The 25,464-nt window shown below is 35.8% G+C and overlaps 2 protein-coding genes across 3 annotated transcripts in view; both read left to right on the forward strand.

Annotated features, from left to right (window-relative positions):
* Positions 1 to 25,464, forward strand: part of RABGAP1L (RAB GTPase activating protein 1-like) — an 812,347-nt gene that overhangs the window by 281,897 nt on the left and 504,986 nt on the right. The gene's annotated exons all lie outside the window — the stretch shown is intronic.
* Positions 168 to 1,701, forward strand: GPR52 (G protein-coupled receptor 52). The gene has a single exon (XM_011962357.1). It carries the CDS (start codon positions 205 to 207, stop codon positions 1,288 to 1,290), a length of 1,086 nt encoding a protein of 361 aa, XP_011817747.1. The 5' UTR covers positions 168 to 204; the 3' UTR covers positions 1,291 to 1,701.

Here is a 25,464-nt window from a genome sequence, read left to right on the forward strand (position 1 = left end):
CGCCTGAAAGCTGAGGTGTGTCACTGCTGAACTGAGGCTGATGAAGAGACTTGATCACTCTCTGGGACTCTCAGCTGTGACAGAAGCACTGACATTGTCTACTGAAGCAGGTTCTGAAACACTCGTGTGCGGTGTTTAACAGATGCTGGACAGGGCACCTGCTTGCGGTGGCCAAGTCTGCAGGTATCTTTAAATTTCCAAGCCATGAATGAATCCAGGTGGACTGAATGGAGGATCCTGAACATGAGCAGTGGCATTGTGAATGTGTCCGAGCATCACTCCTGCCCACTTGGATTTGGCCACTACAGTGTGGTGGATGTCTGCATCTTCGAGACAGTGGTTATTGTGTTGCTGACATTTCTGATCATTGCTGGGAATCTAACAGTTATCTTTGTCTTTCATTGTGCTCCACTGTTACATCATTATACTACCAGCTATTTCATTCAGACGATGGCATATGCTGATCTTTTCGTTGGAGTTAGCTGCTTGGTTCCTACTCTCTCACTTCTCCACTACTCCACAGGTGTCCACGAGTCATTGACTTGCCAGGTTTTTGGATATATCATCTCAGTTCTAAAAAGTGTTTCTATGGCATGTCTTGCTTGCATCAGTGTGGATCGTTATCTTGCAATAACCAAGCCTCTTTCCTACAATCAACTGGTCACCCCTTGTCGCCTGAGAATTTGCATTATTTTGATCTGGATCTACTCCTGCCTAATTTTCTTGCCTTCCTTTTTTGGCTGGGGGAAACCTGGTTACCACGGTGATATTTTTGAATGGTGTGCCACCTCTTGGCTCACCAGTGCCTATTTTACTGGCTTTATTGTTTGTTTACTTTATGCTCCTGCTGCCTTTGTTGTCTGCTTCACTTACTTCCACATTTTCAAAATTTGCCGTCAGCACACCAAAGAGATAAATGACCGAAGAGCCCGATTCCCTAGCCATGAGGTAGATTCTTCCAGAGAGACTGGACACAGCCCTGACCGTCGCTATGCCATGGTTTTGTTTAGGATAACCAGTGTATTTTATATGCTGTGGCTTCCCTATATAATTTACTTTCTTCTAGAAAGCTCCCGGGTCTTGGACAATCCAACTCTGTCCTTCTTAACAACCTGGCTTGCAATAAGTAATAGTTTTTGTAACTGTGTAATATACAGCCTCTCCAACAGCGTTTTCCGGCTAGGCCTCCGAAGACTGTCTGAGACAATGTGCACATCCTGTATGTGTGTGAAGGATCAGGAAGCACAAGACCCCAAACCTAGGAAACGGGCTAATTCTTGCTCCATTTGAAGAGAGCTACATAGTAAATCAAATGTAATCTGACAGTGGTTTTGGATCATATTCTAGATTCATCTGGAAATTTGCCATCAGAGAAATATTTACTTGAATAGTTGACTATAAAATGAAGTATGAGACTAAAGGTTTCTCTTTTTTTTTTCTTTTTCATGGAAGAAACTAAAGGGAAGGATGTATAGAGGGTTATCTCATGAAATAATTACAGCATGTGAGTATTTGTGTGCAGTAATAGGAAAAATTAAGCACTGAGATGAAAAATAATATCTCAAATCTTCTGCAGGACATGAGCAAGCTCCTTGGCTTGGCATTTCTGTCTTTCTGTCTGACTGTACCGTGCCTCTGTCTTTCTCACTTTGTCTGTTTCTCTCACTCTTTGTGGAAGTTATTACTTACATAAATTGCCCTTTATAGAAAAATGCTACATATTATATATGTGGCAAAGTATAATCTTTTGCATCAAAGTGTATCTTTAATCACACTAATCTACAATCCATAAGTGATCTCTTCATGGAGGATGCACAGTAAGCATTGCATTTTATTACTTGCCAAACAACCCCTTTGCTTGTGTTTTTATAATCTTCTCTGCAGCACAATTTTTCTGCTACAAACAAATAGCAACAGTATTTTTGTTTCTTCTGGGTGAAATGACATTTGCTTTTCCCCCTTTTCCTAACAGTCTCCTGTTTTTTTTTTGTCTCTTTTTCTTGATCTGCGTCCATTGCTACTTTACTTTAGAAGTGTCTTAGCTATTGAAAGAATCTACTGTATAAAGCATCCATAATGTTAAATAATGTATTTCTTCCAGCAAAGCAATCTGGTAGCTTATTAAATATTTTTAATGGCTTTTTGAAACATCTTTATCTGGTTCCTTTTAAATTAGTTCATCTGCTTAAAAGTGATGTCTTTTTTTTGCTATAGTAAAGCTTTGTTTTTCTTTAAGAAAACCCACCAGTAATTCTAATGCAGATGCAGGATACTCACCTAGCAATGAGGCATTACTCTTAAGGGTACTTAGAATGCCCTTTTAAAAAATAAGTAAATAAAATAAAACATGAATCTTTTTTGTGTTAGGTCTACGATAGCTTACTGTTGTGTCCACTAGTCAGTCATTTGTGTAATATGCGTTTGCACATATTATATTTTTTACAGCAAAGAAAATGTAAATTATATTATCTGTGCCTAATGTTTTCTTAGCAAAATATATAGATCAATGTTGTTTAACTTGTCAACATTGGAAAAAGTATATACAAAAACTTATTTTAAGAGAAAAATACTTTTGTGTAACTGTTATTTAGATATTTATATTAGACAAAGCTGCATTTTTAGTGCTGCTGAGAATATAATATACTTAATTATCAAATACAGGTAAGAGCTGACAGTATTTTCTTTTGTAATGATCTGTTTTCAAATGCAGAGATTAACTTATTTTTTTGCGTGCTACATGGGATTGTGTAATAAATTGTCAGGGGTTTAGATGTAGCAAAGTAGCATTTTGGGGAATTAGTGAAGCAGGTATGAGCAGTAAAACATCTAAATATTACTTTTTTACCATAAGTTTCTTGCCTGAAAGATATTTTAAAATTTATATCAAACTACTGAGTATTTTTCTTCTCAGCATTTTTGATTTCTTTGTTTTATGAAATGCATTTAATAAAATGTGCCTATGACTCTTCAAATTAGAAGCCAACCATGTTTGCACCCTGGTGGTTTGGCTTCAAAGGTCTTTTAGTAGAAATGTTGTCATTTTATTGAGGTTGTTCTGAACCCCTGTATATTTTTAAACATGTAAGAAAAATTTAAAATAAAGAATAAAACAATATTCTATATATCAAAATCAGACTTTGCTTCAGTTTAATAAAACACTTAGGACAAGAGTTTACTTTTTTGGGAATCAAAAAATGATTGTTTTATACTTCTGTAGCTTGGGTTTATATTTATTCTTGTCCCCTGTTTGCCAGTGGCATCTTGGTTTAAATGTGCCTTTTAAATTCAGACCAGTTCAAGGAAAACATAAAGTTCAAGGAAATATAGTACTGCTAACATTTCAGATATCACATAGAAGATCTTCAAAATTGTACATATTATTTGGTAATCGTATCTTAATTTCTTTAAGGAATAAATATAGTTAGAAAAGACCCAGTGGATTCTGTGTACAGAAAGCCTGAGGCCATGCTTGCTGCATTTTATCCTTATTATGTGCCAGGCTCACTGTTCAGTTTTACATGTGTTATACATTTAATCCTCACTACAGCCTTTTGAGATAATAGTTATTATTCCCACTCCAAAGATAAGGAAACGAAAGAAAAATGATTATTCGTCAGTTAACTAGTCAATGGCAGAGGTTCCCGCCCATCCAGTAGGCCTGGGCCAAAGCCTGCCTACTTCACCAGTAGGCTACACTGCTTTCATTTCAAAAGACTTTAAATTTTTGTACCTCTGTCTATACCTTTTCCCTACAATATTTCTCTGAGTTTTATTTCTTTTTTTCTCATCATAAGTCTTTTGCTTGAGTTCTTTTCTTGTCTTGTGATCTTTTTCTTTGATCTTACAAGTTTCTTTTATTAAAACAGCAATCTGATAAGCTCAAACTTACCAGTTTAGTCTGTAATCAAACTGAAATTCTTAATATTACTTTGGTTTACTTTTGTTATTTCCCTTGAATAACTTTTTGAAATCTCTATCAATTTCTTTTTGAAAAAAAATTGTTTTGAAGAGGAAGAGTAGAAAAGAAAAGCTTTATCATAGGCTGAATGAGGCAAGTTCTAAGTTTAGTTTTTAAATTTACTATAGTTTTTATATACAACTCTAGGGCAAACCACTTAACTTCCTTTTGTCATATTTAATGTGTTTATATAATAAGATAATACTTATTTTGAAACCTCTCTTTTTAGGTAATGTGTTTTAAGAATAGGAAGCATAACCATTTTTCTCATCATTATATTGTATTTTGTGGTAGTTATCTGGCTTGGTTGTAAAAGACAGCCCAAAAATAATGCATTCTGTATTCTCTTTCCTAAGGGTTCTATTATTTGCATAGCTGTTTCTAGAGTTATAGAGTATTGGAAAACTTCATAATTTACACTATTAGTATATGAAACTTGGGCTGAGATCCAGGCCCTCATAAACTGCTTGGCCTTAGGTAAGATACCAAATGCTCTAAAACCTTAGTTTTGGCATTGATTAAAAAATATTAAGTCAGAGACTTGTAGCTCCCTGTTCAGCTGAATTTGAGAATTAAATGAAAATTTGTAGTATGTGTGCCCAGAACAGCACCTGGCACAAAAAAAATGTTCAGAATATGGTAGCTGCTGTTTTTGTTTGTTTGTTTGTTTTTTGTTTGTTTGTTTGAGGCGGAGTCTTGCTCTGTCGCCCAGGCTGGAGGGCAGTGGTGCGATCTCAGCTCACTGCAAGCTCTGCCTCCCGGGTTCATGCCATTCTCCTGCCTCAGCCTCCTGAGTACCTGGGACTACAGGCGCCTGCCACCACACCCGGCTAATTTTTTGTATTTTTAGTAGAGACGGAGTTTCACCGTGTTAGCCAGGATGGTCTCGATTTCCTGACCTCGTGATCCGCCCACCTCGGCCTCCCAAAGTGCTGGGATTACAGGCGTGAGCCACTGTGCCTGGCCTGTAGCTGCTGTTTTATTATCTTTGTGAGTGCCATATTTATTAACATCACAACTTGAAGGTCACTAATCCCAATTCAAACAGAAATAATCCATTGAGCGTTAGGGTTTTCTAAGATAGCATTTCTTTTTGTAAATCAATTTAAACTCAAATTTTGGGTTAAACTCAGAGATTTCAAGTGTATTTCTGAAAGCTCATTTCCCAGGAATGGTTATTCATGAACACATCGTTTGAGATTAAAGATATCCAGCAAGCGGATGTTGAGATGAGACAGTCAGGCATGATTCAGAGGTTAACCTACCTCTTACTTTATTACACTAAATACACTTAAACATTTTATTCTCATTAGGGAAGTAATAATAGGAAGGATTATCCAGGGATGTCTTGTCATTTGTCTTTGCACTTTAATTTTCCTCATTTATTAAAATGGGATTTGAAGTATTTTGTCATGTATCTATTTCTTGGGAGAAACAATGATTAATAAGCTGATTTGCTCCATAGATACCATAAATTATGTGAATTTAAAGATAAATGAAGTTGCCTTAAAGGACCTTTCCTCTTTTCCTTCCCACCCTAGAAGGTAATCATTAGATGTGAAAAAGATACAATTATATAATAAGTAGATAAAAAAGATTTAGATGTGAGAAATCTGCTGGTGTAACATTCTGAGCATGAAGAGTATCATGTATGTGCAGGTAGGGCCATTTTGGTGCATAGGAGCATGTATGTGTTACTGAGTCAGTGCTATACTCTGATGTGTAGGTTCCAAAAGATGCTCTTTTCCTTGAGCAGAACTTAACTTTATTTTAGATTAAGAGGAATATGTAGAAAGTGGTACGTCCTGTAACCAAATATATAGATATTGAGGAAAACAAAATGGCTAGAATAGAAAACACAGTTCCCATTTTATGATTTCTCATAAATGGAAGTTTGATTCAGTGTTAGTCTTGCTCTGTATTTTAAAATATTAATAACTTTTTTTAGTAGTAAAAGTGTTTTTTAAAATATTAACATGATGTAATTAAGTTTTTCCTTCATGACTATTTTGTTTTAATTTTTACAGTGAGCATTGGTAAAATTTCTTTTGTAATCAGGATAATTAATATTTGGTTTAAAAGAATGCTGAAAGCTGGACGTGGTGGCTCACGCCTGTAATCCCAGCACTTTGGGAGGCCGAGGTGGGTGGATCACGAGGTCAGGAGATTGAAACCATCCCTGCCAAAATGGTGAAATCCCGTCCCTACTAAAAATACAAAAATTAGTTGGGTGTGGTGACGCGCACCTGTAGTCCCAGATACTTGGGAGGTTGAGCCAGGAGAATCACTTGAACGCAGGAGGTGGAGGTTGCAGTGAACTGAGATTGCACCTCTGCACTCCAGCCTGGCGACAGAGCGAGATTCCTTCTCGGAGGGGGGATAAAAAGAAGAAGAATGCTGAATATTTTAAAAATATTTTAACATTTCACGAAATAGCTTATGTTGATCCTACAAATAACACTATCCAATAATGTCTCAATATTGTCTTATAAAGATAGGCTATATAGTTTTTCTGAGTTCTGTAATATTTTTTTTTCAAGTAGGTTTTTCCAATAAACTTGACAACTTTCTCCTTGCAATATGAGATGTTCTTGACTTATTTTTGTTTTAATGTAAACAGTTTGAGGTGTTACTTGATGAATCTGAAATGGTTCTCAATCACTGTAGGATTTTCTTTTTTTTTTTTTTGAGACAAGATTCTCACTCTGTTTCCCAGGCTGGAGTGCAGTGGCGCTCTGTTCCCTGTGAGCTCTGCCTCCTGGGTTCATGCCATTCTCCTGCCTCAGTCTCCCAAGTAGCTGGGACTACAGGCGCCCACCACCATTCCCAGATAATTTTTTGTATTTTTAGTAGAAATGGGGTTCCACCTTGTTAGCCAGGATGGTCTCGATCTCCTGACCTCGTGATCTGCCCGCCTCGGTCTCCCAAAGTGCTGGGATTGCAGGCATGAGCGACTGCGCTAGGCCCACAGTAGATTTTTAAATGCATCATTGATGGCACCTTTCTGCATTTTTCACATCTTTAAACAACAAAAAGATGGCCCCTGCATTAGGAAATAGGCTCTAGCTTGTACATTACCTGCATTTCCTACATAGGCAGAATTCTCCAAAGAACATATTTATAATTTTTAAGGGTAACTTTTTTTCTGCTTTTATGTATGACTTTCTACAAAGGTGAAGAAAATAACAGTAATAAATTTAGCAGGAGTCTGTTATATCTGATAAATATTTAACACGAAAGGCACATATCACCACCTTCATTATGGTAAATGGAGCCAAATTAGTTTTTGAGATTCTAAAATTCTAAGGGTTAAAGTGATAAATAGTACATAATAATAGAATTCATGAAATGAAAATAATTTGCAAAAATTTGAAAACTTCCAAAAATAATACTTTATACAAAAGAAATACCTATCATTGACTTAAACATTTGACCCCACTTTTATTTTATTTTCTACTTAAGCAATTGTAAATAAGGTTGATGCCAGTTAAAAAATGGCAAAATATATATTATAAATGTAATTATTTTAATTGCAAGGCACAAACAAGGTACAGAGTTGTACGACCTGTTCTTTAAAATTTTGTAATTTATTTTTGAATAAAATGTGGATTGTAGCAAGGTATGTGCAGTAATTTTGTCTGAGATTATACATGACACAAAGAATGTTTATATACATACCTGTAAAGTATAGCTTTAAGACGTTTACTTATGTTATTAATAGAGTTTGAAGTTTAATATAATTATTAGTGGATGGCACATTTTTATACAAATAAACTCTTCACAATTACTCATTTACTTTTTCAGGAATTATATAATTAAAAATGCTAAATTGGTAAGAAATTATTGGAAAACACTGCAAGTTGTAATTTGGAAATGCTTACAATGCTTTTGAAAATATATAATGCTGTTGACATTATAAACCAGGTCTATTCTAAAAGCTTCTGTGAGTAAACACTATCTCATTTCACATATAGAAATCTGATTTTAAGTGACCCTAACAAGATCATGTCGTTTGACAAAGATACTACTGACCACATGTTTTGTGTGACAATAATGTTGCCTGTGATAAAGTTCTTGAATAATGTATTTATAGATGACTGGTAATAGAGTGACCTGATCTTTCTTTCTTGAGAAGAAAATGAAGACTTACTTATTTGATATAGAAGAAATTCTATGTGAAATTTTTTCTTTTAATTCGTGACGCAGGAAAAATTATTTTAAAATTAACTTTATGTTGGAGATGTGATTTTTGATATCATAGAAAATTTTGATGCGATGTATTATCAGCCTTGATCGGTGTTTTAATATTTCTTGAAACAGTTTTTTATCTATAGAGGGTAACAAAAAATTTACTTCTCCTTTTAAAAACACAGCAGTCATCTACTGAATATATTGAGATATGTAGAATAAATTGAACAGTGTTTGCTGTGTATTCTAAAAACTATAACCTTAAAGATGAAGACATCATGTACCCTAGAACTTAAAGTATAATAATAAAAGATGAAGACATCAAAATCACATTATATTAATGTACTTACTTTTGGAAAGTACTAATTTCATAGTCATGTACTTTATGTTTTGAATTTTTTTGTAATAGATTTGCAATGTTGTTGAGTCACTATAGGTTGGATTTTTCTCAAGCATTATGATGGAAAAGATTTTGATGTTTCAGGCTATAGTGCTTTTGTATGTTTGTGATCTAACATATCAGTCATGGAATCAGTGATTAGTTTGAATTAGTGATATATTAAATAAAACCTTTTAAATAAATAATTCAGTTTTATTTCAATGAAATAAATGTAGTTACAGAAAAATTAAAGGGACTCAAATTAGGCAAACACACGATTGCCTTATAAATGTCCTTAGAGGAAATCTTTAAATAGTTTCTAGTATCTGTATCAGTTGAATAAAAATGAGTTCCATTGAGTTATTTGAAAAGTTTATTTTCTTAAATATGTAAAATTTCCATAACAATTTTATAACTACTTAATTTATGCTACTTATTTAAAGAGTTTGCAGGATGAATCATTGCAAAGTCCAAATTTGGATTTTAATCTGAATTAACCAGATATTTTTGCATTTCAAATCAACAAATTAGGGCAGTAAATATTTATCGATTATGCTATGTTAAGGGCATACATTGTGGTTCTATAGTAGTCTTGGATTCTTAAGAGTAACTCATTGAATTGTGTGAATCCAATAAGCAGGAAGATTAATGTCTAGAACTTGAGGGAGAGATTGCAGAAAAGTCATAGGAACTATGCAATACATTGTAGCATTAGAGGGATTAATGCATTTTACAATATGAATTGGCTTCAGTATTTAGCCATGTGTTTGGATGTTATAGTTCTAAAGGATACCACAGGATATTTGAGAAATTATTAAAGTGAAAGGAGAGGAAATGTTCAGTGTTCAGAGTAGTACAAAAGTGTTGTGGGGAGAAATACACCATAACTTTGGAATGCAGTGTAAGAAAAAGAAAATATCCTTTATGTGGATTGTATCTGATTAGAGTAAAATCATCACTTTAGGTATAAATCATAAGCTGTGAGATTAGGACAGGAATATTAACATGAGTAGAAGTAGCTTGAGGAATTGCACATAGGACATGTTATACCAACTCAGGCATCATCTTTTTTTTTTTGAGATGGAGTCTTGCTTTGTCACCCAGACTAGAGAGTGATCACCAGTGTCAGCCAGGCAGTGGAGTGATCTTGGCTTACTGCAGTGTCCGCCTCCCGGGTTCAAGTGATTCTCCTGCCTCAGCCTCCCAAGTAGCTGGGACTACAGGTGTGCACCACCACACCCAGCTGATTTTTGTATTTGTAGTAGAGACTGGGTTTCACCATGTTGGCCAGGCTGATCTCAAACTCCTGAACTCAAGTGATCCAGCTGCCGTGGTCTTCAAGTGATGGGACTACAGGTGTGAGCCACCATGCCTGGCTTCAGGCATCTTCTTAGACCACTTTTTCTAGAGTTGTTTTCCTAATATTTGTCTTGTGATTACAAGTGTATGTCACTATATGCAGGCTATTATGACAGGCAGGTTTTAACTTCTCTGTCAGTCAAGTTAATCATATGATGTAGGCCTAATATTTTTTGAATAATAGAATCACTCATTCTTTCGTTTAAGTATTTATCAGGTCGTTACTGTGTGCTGGGGACTATTCTTATGCTACGTAAGATAAGGAAATTTCTAAGTAAAACAGATTTTCAGTTCTCTAAGAGCACTTAGACTGCAAGGGGCTGTATGGACTTTACATGGATAACTATAGGGCAAGATAGGAGTTGACAAATTATAGTCCACTGACTATTGTAGATACAATTTTACTGGACCATAGCAGCACTCATTCATTTATATATTACCCATGGGTGCTTTTGTGCTACAATGGTAGAGAGTAGTTGTGATGGAGATGTTATGTCCTACAAAGCCTAAATATTTACTGTCTGGACCTTTACAGAAAAAAATTTGCCGACTCCCTGGTATGAGACATTATAATGCCTTTTGTATGCTATTCGCAATAGAATGTTGTGCTTTTATGTTTGCTAAAGCATCTCATACGAAGGAGTGATTTCAACCTAATTCAGTCAGACATCAGGAAAATTTCTAGCATATGAGTAAAAACCTAGATATTGATTCCTCCTCTATGATTCCAGTGGTTTGTCAATTGTATACCTGTCTGTAAATGAAACACAGATCTACTTTTTCTAATTAGTTCTTACTATTATATAATTAGTCTCAGGTAAAGTTCTTTGCATATCAAACTTAGTGTCTAGTTTCTTAACTACTAATATAGCATAATCATATTTTACCTTTAAGCATGGAGTCAGTAATTATTAACATTGGATGTAGTCTTCAAACTTCAGAAGCATTTGTTAAACTTCTCATCAATAAATGATAATCTCATAGTCTAAAAGAGTTAATTTACTTATAAGTAAGCATGCCTTTTTTGTAGTACTCTGATAGGCAGTAAAACAAAAAACTACAAAACAGAAGATCTAGCTGTAAAAGAGCCAAATTTACATGCAACTCTAAAACATATACGACTTAAGAGAATTTATAATTCAGCACCAATGTGTGACATTTTTAATAGGCTCTTGATAATATATAAGTTAGAAGATAAATGGATATAGTCCTACACTTGGCTAAGATGTATTGCAGTGCTAGGAGTTTTATGTTTTTTGTCATTGTCAACTAATGAATGAAGATACAAAGCAGTTTTAAATGAGCCACGATGTATATTTACACAAAAGCCATTTTAAAAATCTTGATGTTTCAGTTAATCACAGGTATTTGATACATTATTTAATAATATTTGCCTTGGCAGTAATATTGTTTTAAACTATTAATAATCCATTGGGAAGTTTTGGTTTTCTTCAGGTTTAGTAAATCAGTAAGAAAATGAATAAACGATCTTGATGTTTTTCTTGAAAATACAGTTCACTGAGTCTGTTCGAATAAAGGAGACACTTACACAGTTGTCTGTCATTGTCTGTGTGGGATTGGTTCCAGGACATCCCAAGGATACCAAAATCCACAGATGCTCAAGTCCCTTTTGTAAAATCGTATACTATAACCTACACACACCCTCCCGTATACTTTAAATTATCTCTGAATTACTTATAGTATCTAATACAATGTAAATGCAATATAATTAGTTGTATTGTTTAGGGAATAGTGACAAGAAATGTACAAATACATTTCAAGTACATATACAAGTCTGTATATGTTGAACACAGATGCAACCATGCATTTTTTTTCCCCTGAATATTTTCAAGCAGTGGTTAGTTGAACCTATGAATATGGAGGACTGACTGTATGTGCTTTTGTGCTTTCAGTACTGTTTAAAGTCATTGACATAGTAGAGCCATCATTATAACCCATATAGTCAGAGTGAATACCTTAATAATGTTTATTGTATGTTTTCCCAAACAAATGAATAGAATAATTTTATGTAAAATTGTGTATTAAAAGATTGTAAATGGTCAGGTTTCCATTAGTTTAATTTTGAGAGAAAGAATTCAGAGAATCATTAGGTCCTTCTGCCTTTTTTAGAACAATCAATGGACTGAAGGGTCTTAAGAGAAGACCTCAGGGATTTCTTATAGAGATAATTTGAGTGACAAAGTATTGTTTCCACTTTTTTATGTACCCACCAGCTTGCCCTTCCATAATTGGCACCTTTTAATTTCTGACAATGTTGTAAAAGGATGAGTTATAGCAAATCACTATTAAGTTATCTCAAATGTTTCTAATTCTCATCCCTTCCACATAATTAACTTCCTTTTATTCCTCCTCATTCATTTTAGTTATTTTTATTTTTAATTGTCAAAGAAATATTTGCTCATAAAGGAAATTTAGGGAATGTTTGAAATGATAAAAAGAGACTAAATTACACATAGTTCTCTTACCCAGACATAATTAGGTGTGATGATAATGACAGTTGATTTTGGTTTTCTTTTCTTCCATTTCCCCCCTGTGGATTAGAGCTTTTTCTTTTTTTGAGACGGAGTCTCGCTCTCTCGCCCATGCTGGAGTGCAGTGGCTGGATCTCAGCTCACTGCAAGCTCCGCCTCCCGGGTTCACACCATTCTCCTGCCTCAGCCTCCCGAGTAGCTGGGACTACAGGCGCCCGCCACCTCGCCCAGCTAGTTTTTTGTATTTTTTAGTAGAGACGGGGTTTCACCGTGTTAGCCAGGATGGTCTCGATCTCCTAACCTCGTGATCCACCCATCTTGGCCTCCCAAAGTGCTGGGATTACAGGCTTGAGCCACCGCGCCCGGCCGGATTAGAGCTTTTTCTAAAGGATTTTTAAATGTGGGTATTTATAACTTAAACATTTTTCCATATTATTGCATATTGTTTATGAACATTTTTATACATTAGGCCTTTCCACATTTAGTATTATTTTCTTACAACTTTTAAGGGAGAAATACTGAAGCAAACAGTATGAAGGTATTTTACGATTAATTATATATATTGCCAAATTGGTTTCCCAAAGGAGTGATTCAGTTTATCTTCACACTAATAATGTATCAAACTATGATGATTCATTGCAAAATTGCTATCAGCAATTCTAAATTAATAAATAAATTAGAGGAATTTGATTTTTTACTTATATCTTCCCAGCCCCATAGGGAATTTGTTTACTTCTTTGCAATTTTTTTTTCTTCCCTACACTAAAATATATAGGTAGGTAGGTAGGTGGGTAGGTAGGTAGATGGGTGGATGGATGGACAGATGGACGAACCAGGATGGATCTCCTGAGCCTCTTTTAAACCAAATTGTCTCAAATTATGTATTCCAGAAGTCTTTAAGCTCAGATAATCTTCTCACTATTGTTATCTCACCATTTACTTTGTGCTGCTGCTGCTTTGTTGTTTAAGGCCATGCGTTATTTTAAGAACACTGAATTCTGTCAGTGCTGTTCTCCCAGTATTACTGCTATCTTCAGCATTATCTGTTTTGTTGTGTCTTGTGTGTGCCACACAGCCATGTAGATAATGGGTTTGAGAAAGGTTTCAAAATTTTTTTCTGTTCTTCTGCCTTTGTTGCAGTGATATCTCTACCAGCCTTTCAAGGTAGGGGAGGATGTTTTCCTAAGCAGAAAATTTTGAGGCCTGTGTCCTTGGAGAGTTTGTGAACATGAAGATTTCAGTAGTTAAGCGCTGACCCCAGGCCTGGTATTGATACTTAGGATTTCCCTAACCTGCAGAACCATGGGAATAGTATGTATTCCCATATAGTGGTAGAGCCGTGGTAAGCAAATCAGCTTTCACATTAGAAAAGTCACACCTGGTATGGTTGTCTAACAAGCAAGCATGCTTGCAGGTCCGTACTGTTTCTCTTCATTATGTCTTTTACATCTCTCTGGTTCCTCAGAGTGCTTTGTGTATAGTGGCTACTGAATTATTTATTGAGCCGAGTACAGAGTGCTCTGTATATAGTAAGTCATCTATTTCTTGAGCCGAATTGAATTTGTTAGGGTTAACAGTATTTCTTGGGTGTCTTCCTGTAGTTCTTTCATCTCCAACTCACTTGAGGATGTGGTTGGACTGAAGATTACTTCAAGATTCTTTTCCCCAGTGCTTTGCTGTTACCGACTGGGGGAGTTATGGAAAAGAATATTTTAGGAGAGTTGAATGATGATTTAATATACCTATCTTTTAATATAACTTCCCACTTTAATTGAATTTTTCCTTCCAAAATTGACATTCAGTGAACTTATAGACTCTTCTTGAATATGTGTCTTAAAGGGGGGTGAATGCACTTTGGGGTAGCTCAGGCTTTTTCCATAATGTTTTTTTATATTCAGCTGAAATGAATGTATTTTTGGCTTTTTCCCATTGTGATTATATAGGAAGAATGAGAATTTTCGTTTTACCCAAGAACCTTCTATATACCTTAGTAGAACCGTTGTTTCTGTCCAGGCTTTTCCTGGTCTTGAACCATTCTCGTAAAATATGGTTTTGAAATTCATCACCAACTTTTCCCTGAATATGCTCTGATAATACTTCTTTTAATGGTGCTCAGAGCTGAATAAAATGTTACGTGTGTGATGGGACTAGTAACAGATCAGAGCGAGACTATCGTTTTCCCTTGGTTTATATAACTATTCTGCGATTTACTCAGGCCAGAAATAAGTTACATATTTCTGGTAGTTACATTTTGTCCTTTAATTTATTGAGTTTATTTTCAATAAATCCATATGTCTGCTTTACACCTGCTTAATTTATATTCCTTCTCCATATACGTACAATGGTTTTCGTTTTTTAAAACTAATTTTACATTGTTATTTCCCTTCAACTTCATCTTGTTAGAGTTGGCTCACTTTTTCCAGCATTTCTGAAACCTTTGTTCCATTTCTAATACAGTCATTAAACTTTTGACTTCTGCAAATGTGACGTACTTTTTTTTTTTTTTTCAACTTTTATTGTAGGTTAAGGGGCTACATGTGCAAGTTTATTACTTGGGGAAATTTCAAGACACTGAGCTTTGAGGTAGGAATGATTCCATCACCCAGGTAGTGAGCATAGTACCCAATAGGTAGTTTTTCAACCCTCCTCCCCTTCCCTCCTCCCTCTAGTGGTCCCCAGTGTCTGTTGTTCCAATCTTTATATCATGTGTACCTATGTTTAGTTCTCTCTTGTAAGTGAAAGTATGTGGTGTTTGGTTTTCTGCTCCTGAGTTAATTTGCTTAGGATAATGGCCTCTACCTACATCTGAGAACGTGAACAGATGCTTCTCAAAAGAAGACATATGTGTGGCCAGCAAAGATATGAAAAAATACTCAACATCAGTTATCATTAGAGAAATGCAAATCAAAACCACAATGAGATACCATCTCACACCAGTCAGAGTGTCTGTTACTAAAAGATAAAAAAATAGTAATAATAACAGATGTTGGTAAGGTTGCAAAGAAAAGGGAACACTTATATATTGTTAGTGCTTATTTTATAACATCTAATTTGATATAATCCAGATATTTGGATTTGTCAGGTGAGAATTATTTATTTCCTAAGCTTATACTACATATTGGATTTTAAATTTTTTTAAGTCCTTCCATTTACCCATTAAGCAACCAAAGTATAATTTGATGTATGATTATTTGATAGCATTTACTATGAGGAATGTTACCATTTGTATTCCATAACTACACTTAAAATACAGGAAAATTTTAATATAGATACCTTTAGCGTTTGGGACATATTTTGCAGAAAGGTTTTCAAGAATGCCTTTTAGTGGAGATTTGTAAAATGAAAGATAATAACCTTTGGGGTTTAATGTAGTTCTGCCCAAGGACAAATGAATGAATGGATGACTTTTCAAAATAATCCTTACAGAGTTATAATTTTGTGATGCTCTCCCCATCCTTAATTAATTGTTCTCTTTAATTACTTTCACAGAAAGCCCATCTACTCTCTGGGATTAAACTATCATCCTTTTGCCAAGTATTCCAAAATAGAACTCTCCAAATCTGGCCTTGTACCTTTTTTTCAGGAACATGTACTATGCTGCCTTCAATGAGCCTTCTTATTCTGGATTTTTCATAAAAATTGAAACCTGAACAATTTCAAAGGAAAATCATTATTACCGTTTCTTGTTCCTTGTACTGCTCATCTCTTTTTGTTGTTGCTGTTATTGTTAATGTCATTGGTGCCACTGCCTTCTTATATTTCCACTTCATAGCCCTGTCTGTTTAATAAATGTTAATTGAAAAAAAAGACTATCCAGATTTTTTCTTCTACCTTAATCACTATTTCATTTAGAATCCAGTTTGTACACTTCGTTCTTCACTGTCTTTTAAGATACCTTCTCTGGGTAACCAGATCACTTTTTTTCCCTTCTTCCATAGAAAGATTACCTTATTTTTTTTTAATCTTTATGTGTAGTTTTATTATATTCTCTGTGTACTTTGGATCATAGGAACTTTTGGTTAACTGATAACTTATGGATACAGCCTCCTACCATGGCTAAAATTCCTTTCATAACTATCAAGGTAGCCTCTTCAATTATTATAAAGTTCTGTGACTTAGAAGATACTTCTTAATTATGAGCCCAAAATCTTCCTTTTGATCCTATTGACATAGGATCAAATGTCCACCATATCTCTGTGGAAACACAGAAATAAGTCTCCCTTTATGATGTAGCTCTTATGGCATATGAAAGCTACTGTTATATCTGCCTTCTCTTCTCAGTTTAAGCATCTTTATTTCTTTAACACATTGCTAATTCATTCATTCAGCAAATATTTATTGAGCATTTTTTTTTTGAGGCAGAGTCTGGCTCTGTCACCCAGGCTGGACTGCAATGGCGCAATCTCAGCTCACTGTGACCTCTGCCTCCCGGGTTTGAGCAATTCTCTTGCCTCAGCCTCCAGAGTAGCTAGGACTACAAGTGTGCGCCACCATGCCTGGGTAATTTTTATATTTTTAGTAGGTTCTGGGTTTCAACATGTTGGCCAGACTGGTCTCGAACTCCTCACCTCAGGCGATTCACCTGCCTTGGCCTCCCAAAGTGGTGGAATTACAGGCATGGCCACCATGCCCAGCCTGTTGAGCATGTTTTATGTGCAAGTCACTGTTTAGGTATTTGGAATATGGTGAACAGGAATGGTAAACTCTTTTCTCATAGAGCTTACATCCAAATAGAGATAAAAAGTATTCTAGATTAAGATGTCAGCAAGTAAAAAAAAATAAGATGGCCGGGCGCGGTGGCTCAAGCCTGTAATCCCAGCACTTTGGGAGGCCGAGACGGGCGGATCACGAGGTCAGGAGATCGAGACCATCCTGGCTAACACGGTGAAACCCCGTCTCTACTAAAAAATACAAAAAACTAGCCGGGCGAGGTGGCGGGCGTCTGTAGTCCCAGCTACTCGGGAGCCTGAGGCAGGAGAATGGTGTAAACCCGGGAGGCGGAGCTTGCAGTGAGCTGAGATCCGGCCACTGCACTCCAGCCCGGGCGACAGAGCGAGACTCCATCTCAAAAAAAAAAAAAAAAAAGATTATGATGAATGCCATGAAAAGAATAGAACAGGATATTAGGATAGAGAGGTAATAGAGATGGGAGGCAGCTTGTCCATGAACCTTGATTTACAAATATCTCATCATTTTGTTTGCCTTCCACCGCAACATGAATGAACTTAGCACTTTTAACATTCTTATGATGAAAGACTTCTGATCTCCTAATGTCCTCTATGTACATAGGAAAGTATGGAGCTTCTTAGTTACGTGGAAGATGAATGAAGCTGTCTGAACTACATCAGTGAGGGAACTATTAAAGAAGGAGACACAAAAATGTAGACCTTTTGCAGTTACTGTTAGACGCAGTATTCTCTTTGTCAGTGTGCTCTTCTTACAGTGGGATGAGTAGTTGCCATATTTGGACAATGTGCTTCCCTTAGTGCAGCTCCCCACTTCCCTTAGTGCAGCTGTTTCAACAACAGGTCACCCTAGCTTTGTAGTGAACTTTTTTAGGTCTAGATCTCACCTGTTTGGAACTTGGAAAATCAGTTTATTGAACATAGTTGCAGGGCTTTGCAGTCATTCCTTACTTACTCAGCACTTCCTTTTACTTTAATGTGATCTTTTCTAATGTTTTTAGTAGATTTGGGAAGCTTACGTTCTCTGTTGTCTTTAAAGTTAGCAAAAATGATATAAACAGAAGAGTACCTAGGCAGAACTTAGTAAAAAGCTTTCTTCTAAGTTGATTTTTCTTTATTTAATTAGCACATTTTGAGCAAGGCCGTATGTCTACCTCAAACTCTACCTAAACATGTTAATATCTAGTTCCCATTTTTTCCCTTTTGTTTAAAATATTTTATGAAATGTTTGCTAAAGAGACTGAAGCATAGGCTGGGCATAGTGGCTGACGCCTGTAATCCCAGCACTTTGGGAGGCCGAGGCAGGTGGATCACTTGAGGTCAGGAGTTTGAGACCAGCCTGGGCAACATGGTGAAACCGCGTCTCTACTAAAAATACAAAAACTAGCCAGGTGTAGTGGCACACCCTTGTAATCCCAGCTACTCAGCAGGCTGAGGTAGGAGAATTGCTTTAACTTGGAAGGCAGAGGCTGCAGTGAGCCAAGATCGCACCACTGCACTTTAGCCTGGGCGAGAGAGTGAGACTTTGTCTCAAAAAAAAAGAAAGAAAGAGAGAGAGAGAGAAGCATAATGGTTTAGCCTGCTCTCTAGAGTCAAATTGAAATTTTTTATTCTGTCACTTGTTACCTGTGTAATACTGGGCATGTTACCTAACATCTCTGACCATTGGTTTCCTAGTAATTGTATTGGCTTTATAGGGGTTTGTAAAATAATGATATATAAATTGTCCGTCAGTGTCTGGCATATAGAAAAGTCCAATACATGTCAGCAATAGCAGCTGTAGTCATTGTTGTTCCTGGTCCACAGAAATTAAATATAGTCTATTTTGGACTTTCTAGATCTAAAAACTCTTTAAATGCATGTGCACACACACAAATATATACATAGCTAGTTTTTTTGCTATTTATTCTTAGGGATGGACACAGTAAAAACATCTTTATTTTTTAAGTCTTATATGCCATCTGTCTAGAGTTTTACTAGATGAAGCATCAATGTTACCATCTCTGAAATCCATATGTTCTTATTGAAAGCTTAAAATTTGTCTTCTCTCTAGTCATTTATCATCTTTTCAGAGGTCTACAATTTCTCAAAGATTAATAATACTACCAGATCTTCTAGTAGCTTCTTTGATATCTCTTTGTTTGAGCCTGGTTAAAAATAAGACATGGGCATGAGAGGCTGAAAATAAAGTTGAGAATTGCCTGGGTATTTCAATTAGCCATGATTCTCAGGTCTTTGTTATACAAAGAGTAAAATTATCTCTACCAGGGAAGAGAAATAACATTTCTACTAAATAAATGTAAAAGTAATCACTAATAAATAGTAAATAACAAAGCTACTGTATGACAAGTACTGTAAATATATATTATATATTCATATTATATAATATGTTTAATCCTTTTAGCAACTCTTTTTCATAGGTGAGAAAATTGAGCATCAGTATTTAAATATCTTGGTTATCACACTTTTACTAAGTGGCAGAATCTATAGAATTTGCATCCAGTTTTGTCTGACACCAAACCATGTCTTTTCTACCTAATATATGCTACCTCCCCTACTATTTGGTAGTTAACATTATACTGACATGTATTAAACTGAAACTAATAAAGAGAAGCTAATAAAGGATTTTTTTCTTTTGACTCTAGAATATACTTCTAGAGTCAGAGAATTGATGAGGATCCATGAGTGAACTCAGCAAATTTCCCTCAGTAGGAAAACGTTAACATTTTAGAAATATTATAAAATCATGAAATCTTAAGGTTGGAAGAAACCTTCCTGATTAAGAGTTTTGTTTCCTGGCCACATAGCAATTATATATGTGGGATTATATTATAAAGAATTAATTTTATTATTGCTGTATCTGTAATATTTTGATTGAGATTTAAGATAAATTGTTGCTTTTGTTTACTTATTTATTTACCTTATTTACTTCTTTATAACACTTTGTATTTTAAAAGTTTCTTTTATGTTGTATAGTCTAATGGTTACACAAATATGATATATGTGAATTAGGGTAAACAAATAGAGATTTCAGAATTATTCCACATATAAGAGATGCCCTAGTGCTCTAGTTTATAACAGAGGGATTGTTATGGCTTATACTGAAATACTAGAAGAGAGTTTTGCTTGCAAAACATGTATACAAGTAGGCTGATTTCATATTAAACAATTCTTCTTTATTATAAGAATTCATCCTGATCATTGTTCAATAATGGATTCACATTCTTCCTTGTTTTTGTGATTGTACTGGTGTTGTAGTATAAATTATAGTTATTTTCCACTTCAAATTTAAATGTTATTGATGAGGTAAAATTAAGCATTTCACATGACACCGTGGGCAGACATTTTTGTGTAATATGAAACAGTGAATTTCAAATAGTAGTTAATTTCTTAAACTAGTGTTGAGCATAATATCCCTAAAGACAAAAAATTTTAAACCCAGAGAAGAAATCATAGACACTACATCTATATCTACCTCTACCTCTCTCTGTCTCTGTCTCTGTCTCTGTCTCTCTGTCTGTCTGTCTGTCTGTAAAATCATTCCAGTTTCTTCTGCTTAGAACAGTAAGTTCCATGGGGCAGGGGGTTTGTCACATTCCCCACTGTTTCTACCACCTAGTGCAGGATGCCATACATGGTAGATGTTCAGTAAATATATGGGGGCAGACTGTGTTGGCTTTTCAGATAAGTGTTATACTAAAAATGAGGGAAATGTTTTTGCTTTTGAGTAGATTATACTGGTAATCATTTCAGAGTTTTGCTTGAATATTTCTGAGGGTTTATGTTTTTTCCCCCTCTGAATTTCCAGATGCCATTAGCAGAATGTTTTATACAAAAGTTAAGAACAGAATGTTTATATTTGTGGTAAGTATATGCTTATGTATATTTATGTTCATGTCTTTTTATCTAGTGATAGAAAAATGCAGCTGTTACTGTGTTTTGTCTCTCATCAATTGCTAAGGGTTAAGTAAGTGTTGCTTTGATTTGTAGTCCCAGATAATAGGTTCAAATCTTTGTGCTTATATATCATTGTATATGAATATATTGCTGATAAGAGAAATTATTTTGGTTGTCAAATATCAGAAAGTTTCATATTATTGCCTGTATCTTTCTGGTAATAAGGGCACTACTTTCTATTAAATCAGGTATTTTCTCTGATGTGAATTAATCCTTTAAGCCACTAATCCAACATTTCTCGGAAATATAAACTGTGGACAGTTTACATCAGATTCACTGGTAGTGCTTATTAAAATTACAGATTTTCAGCAACTACCTTAGTTCCCCTAAATCAGAATATCTAGAATGTGAGTCTCTGAATTTGTGACACGCTCTGCAGGTGATTTCTGTGCACTCAGAAGTTTGAGAATCATAGTATGAAACTTTCCTGGAAGTGTCTTTGCCCTTGGGAGGGGTTCCATCCTGGAAGCTCTACAGAAAGAATCCCTCACTATAAGCTCTCTGCCCATTTAAGTTCCAAAATAGTCAGTCTTGAGACACTGATTGTGTCAGTTTGAATTACAACCAAATGTACATTATTCCCAAAAGCTGTTGGACTGGAACAAAACAGGAACATCAAAATTGCTCACTAGACCAATACTGAAAGCAGACAAAATTGCACTCAGTTCCAGTTCCTGACAACATCCCAGGAAATGTCTCAGCTGCCTTCACTGGGGATTGTCACTGCCAAAAACGCTTTACCCCTTTAAAGCCTAATGGGGAACTAGGCACTCCAGAACTCAGCTGACTGGAGGGAGGAAAAAAAAAAAGTTCTACTTTTTTCAGGTCTACAAGAGCAGAGCTTTCTCTGGTACTATGAGAATTTCAGCCTAAAAATTCTTTGTATGTGAGATCTTGACTATATGATCAAATCCTCTCTACAGCCATGACCCGTCTTGAATATTTTACCGCTTGCACAGGGCTGCTACTGCATTTGGCAGGGTACCGAATGCATCTCCCCATCTCACAGAATAGATATCATTCCATGTATTGATCCATGTTTTTCTCACTTCTCTATCATCAGCTATAAACTGATTTTGAATTTCAGGGTTTAAATCAGGAACCCTTACTTTCTAGTCACTCAAAAGCCAGTTTAGAAAAAATTTAATTTTACATATGTACATTCTATGTAAATTTGTTTGTATCAGAGAGGTGGTAATGCTACTTTTTATATACAAAAATGATGATACTGAATTAAATTTCCAGAAGTAATGATGAGTTTTTATTCATGCATGCATGTTGTAATCTCTGGCCTTCCTTGAATTCAGAGGCATTCTAAAATGCAGTGTTTTGGCCTGGCACAGTGGCTCAGGCCTGTAATCCCAGCACTTTGGGAAGCCGAGACGGGTGGATCACCTGAGGTCAGGAGTTTGAGACCTTCCTGGCCAATATGGTGAAACCCCGTCTCTACTAAAAGTACAAAAATTAGCTGGATGTGGTAGTAGATGCCTGTAGTCCCAACTACTTGGGAGGCTGAGGCAGGAGAATAGCTTGAACCTGGGAGATGGAGGTTACAGTGAGCCAAGATGGCGGCATTGCACTCCAGCCTGGGTGGACAGAGCAAGACTTTGCTGTCTGGGGAAAAAAAAAATCAAAATCAAAAATAAAACAAAATACAGTGTTTAGTTAGAGAAGAGATCATACCAATTAATTTTTACATAAATTAAATCCATTGCCTGACTGGCATTTTGCCCTAGCCAAATTAGCCTAAGAAGTTAGATTTTGCCTCTGTGTTTGTTTCATTTAATTAGTCAAGAATTAAGAGTACTGACATTATGTATTAAGCTTTTTTGTATCCCCTGGGGTAACTAACTAGCATGGTGGCTTATACATAGCAGGTAGTTAGAAAAAAAAAACACTTTGCTTTATTGATATTGATTATGTTTCAATACAAGGGCAGCTCAGCTACTTTGCATGGATTTCTTTGGGAAGGATTTACTATGATTTCTATTTATATATTCTTGTATGTTTTTGTGTTTGAGTTCAGTCATATTTATCACTTACCCATTTTCTTGCTGAAGATCCCTTTTGATTGAATGTGGTTATTGCATTGATAGTGTATTAGTTGTTTTGAAGAATTAGTATTTCTTTCTAATTCAAGTCTATGATGTGACTCAGGCTGGTGATACAGTGATAGTATTAAGACAATGTTCATCCCCTTCAACAGGGAAAGTAAAACTATTCAACTTGCTTTTGAATACCCAGTATACCTGTTAGTAATTTATTTAGGAAGGTAATGGTCTCTTCATATATTAGAAATTTTGCCACATTAAACAAAATCTTAGAAAAGTCAATATTTATCAGAATTTAATATTAGGAAATTGTTTTTTAAAGGAATTGAACATATCCAAATCGGAGCTAAATACTGTCATAAATAGCTCTAATTTTTTCATCTTCAAGCAAACCACATTCAGGTGTTAGCTATTGGCTCTGAAGTAGTTGTTCTGTATACTGTAGGTGTTGGAGGCCCCTCCTTGCTGGACTTTGAAACAGTAGAAACTCATAATGATTGCATTCTCTTAGGAATCTTACTTAATCTGGTTACAGAGTACAGAATTTATTACAGGAGTCAGACCAGATAGGAGACTGTTACGGTGAATGTTTGTGTGTCCCCCTCTCCTGGTGTTCATATATTGAACCCATAATCCCAATGTGACTATATTTGAAAACAGGGCCTGTGAGAAGGTGATAAAGGTTAGATGGAGTCATAAGTGTGGGGCCTTAATCGGATAGAGCTGATTCCATTATACGAAGAGGAAGAGACATCAGAGCTCTCTTTCTCTGCAATGTGAAGACACAATGGAGAAGTGTGTAATGCATGCTATGTATAAGCCACCATGCTAGAGAAAGTAGCCGTCTGCAAGCCAGGAAGAGTCCTCACCAGGAACGGAATCAGCCAACACCTTGATCTTGGACTTCCTAGCTTCCAAAACTGTGAGAAATACATTTCTGTTGTTTAAGACACCCAGCTGTATGTTTTTGTTGCAGCTAGGGCAGACTGAGACTGAGACAGAGAACACTGTCATAATCTACACTTGAGGTGGTAAGGGGAGTGGCATCAGGAAAGACAGCAATGAGACGGGTATGGTGGGAAAGGAAAGAAAGTGGTATAAGAGAAGAGTCCATGAGACCTAGTGGCTGACAGCATGTGGGGACAAAGGATGACGTGTATTATCTGTATTTCCTAAAGTGGGGAAAAATTTTTTAGGTCTAATTTTATTGAGAGTTTTGCCTTCCAGGTCCCCAGGTTTGGCGATTTGCTAAGACTAACAGGACTCAGCATATAGTCCTCACTACTATATTTATTACAGTGAAAAGATACGAAGCAAAATCAGTAAAGGGAAAAGGCACATGGAGCAAAGTCTGGAGGAAACCAGGCACACACTTCCGAATCTTCTCCCAGTTTAGTTGCACAGGATGAGCTTAATTACTCCAGTATCAAGTTGTGAAAGTGTGGTAGGTAAAGTATTATGTGCCAGAGAAGCTTGCCTGAGCCTAGGAGTTCAGGGTTTTTATCAAGAGCCCATCACATAGGCACCCTTTGCCTAGAATGTACCAAAATTTCAGACTTTCAGAAGGAGTTTAGCATGAATCACATTGTTTGTACAACAGTTTAGGTACAATAAACCACACTTATCAGGGAATAATGGCAACTCTCCTGAAATTCAAGTTTCCAGATGCCATCAAAGGGCCAACCTTTCAATCATTTCGTTCTAAGAATAGCAGTCTCAGACCTGCAATGTTAACTGTTTTTTGCACAGTAATATTTTAAACTAGAAAAGGAACATTAAATATATGTCACTCTGTTTTTCTTAATGAAGTTTATGCATAATGGAAACAAATTTTAACTCTAATTATTGTCTTCAGTTGGCCACACAGAAGGATATTTTTGAGAAGTGTTAGGAAGAGAAAAACAACTCTGAATAAAATGAAATGTTGCCATGCCTTTAAAGTCAACCGTGGAACAGAATTTTAGGTTATATTCTCCTATAGAGTAAGAGTTGTATACACAGTATCTTTAGTAATAAATACCTAGAGAGCTCAAAGAGGTAAGATGTCTTTGTTGAAAGCACCATCTCTTGATGACATAGGATCTCTGTAAACCTTGCTGGTGTGCAGAATTCCTCATATGTCAGGTGCACAATCCCAAAGCTTTCCTACTTTGTACTTCAGGTGAAAAGAGATTTTCAAAGCAGCATCTTATTTTCTTGATTTTGGTATAGCATCTACTGCCCAGAGCACTAGATGAGTCTCAGTTAGAAGTGGGAAGTAGAAATAACATAGGTTCAGGAGCTTCCAGAAAACAGGATGCCCTGACAGTGTTTTCCTCTCCTATACTACGTATGGTCCTTTCTTTCCTTAGGATGTTACCTTAGAGGTTTCTCTTGCTAGTTAATAGAAAGATAG

Source organism: Colobus angolensis, unplaced genomic scaffold (assembly GCF_000951035.1).
Source record: "Colobus angolensis palliatus isolate OR3802 unplaced genomic scaffold, Cang.pa_1.0 Scaffold59, whole genome shotgun sequence".
Classification (NCBI taxonomy): Eukaryota; Metazoa; Chordata; class Mammalia; order Primates; family Cercopithecidae; genus Colobus; species Colobus angolensis.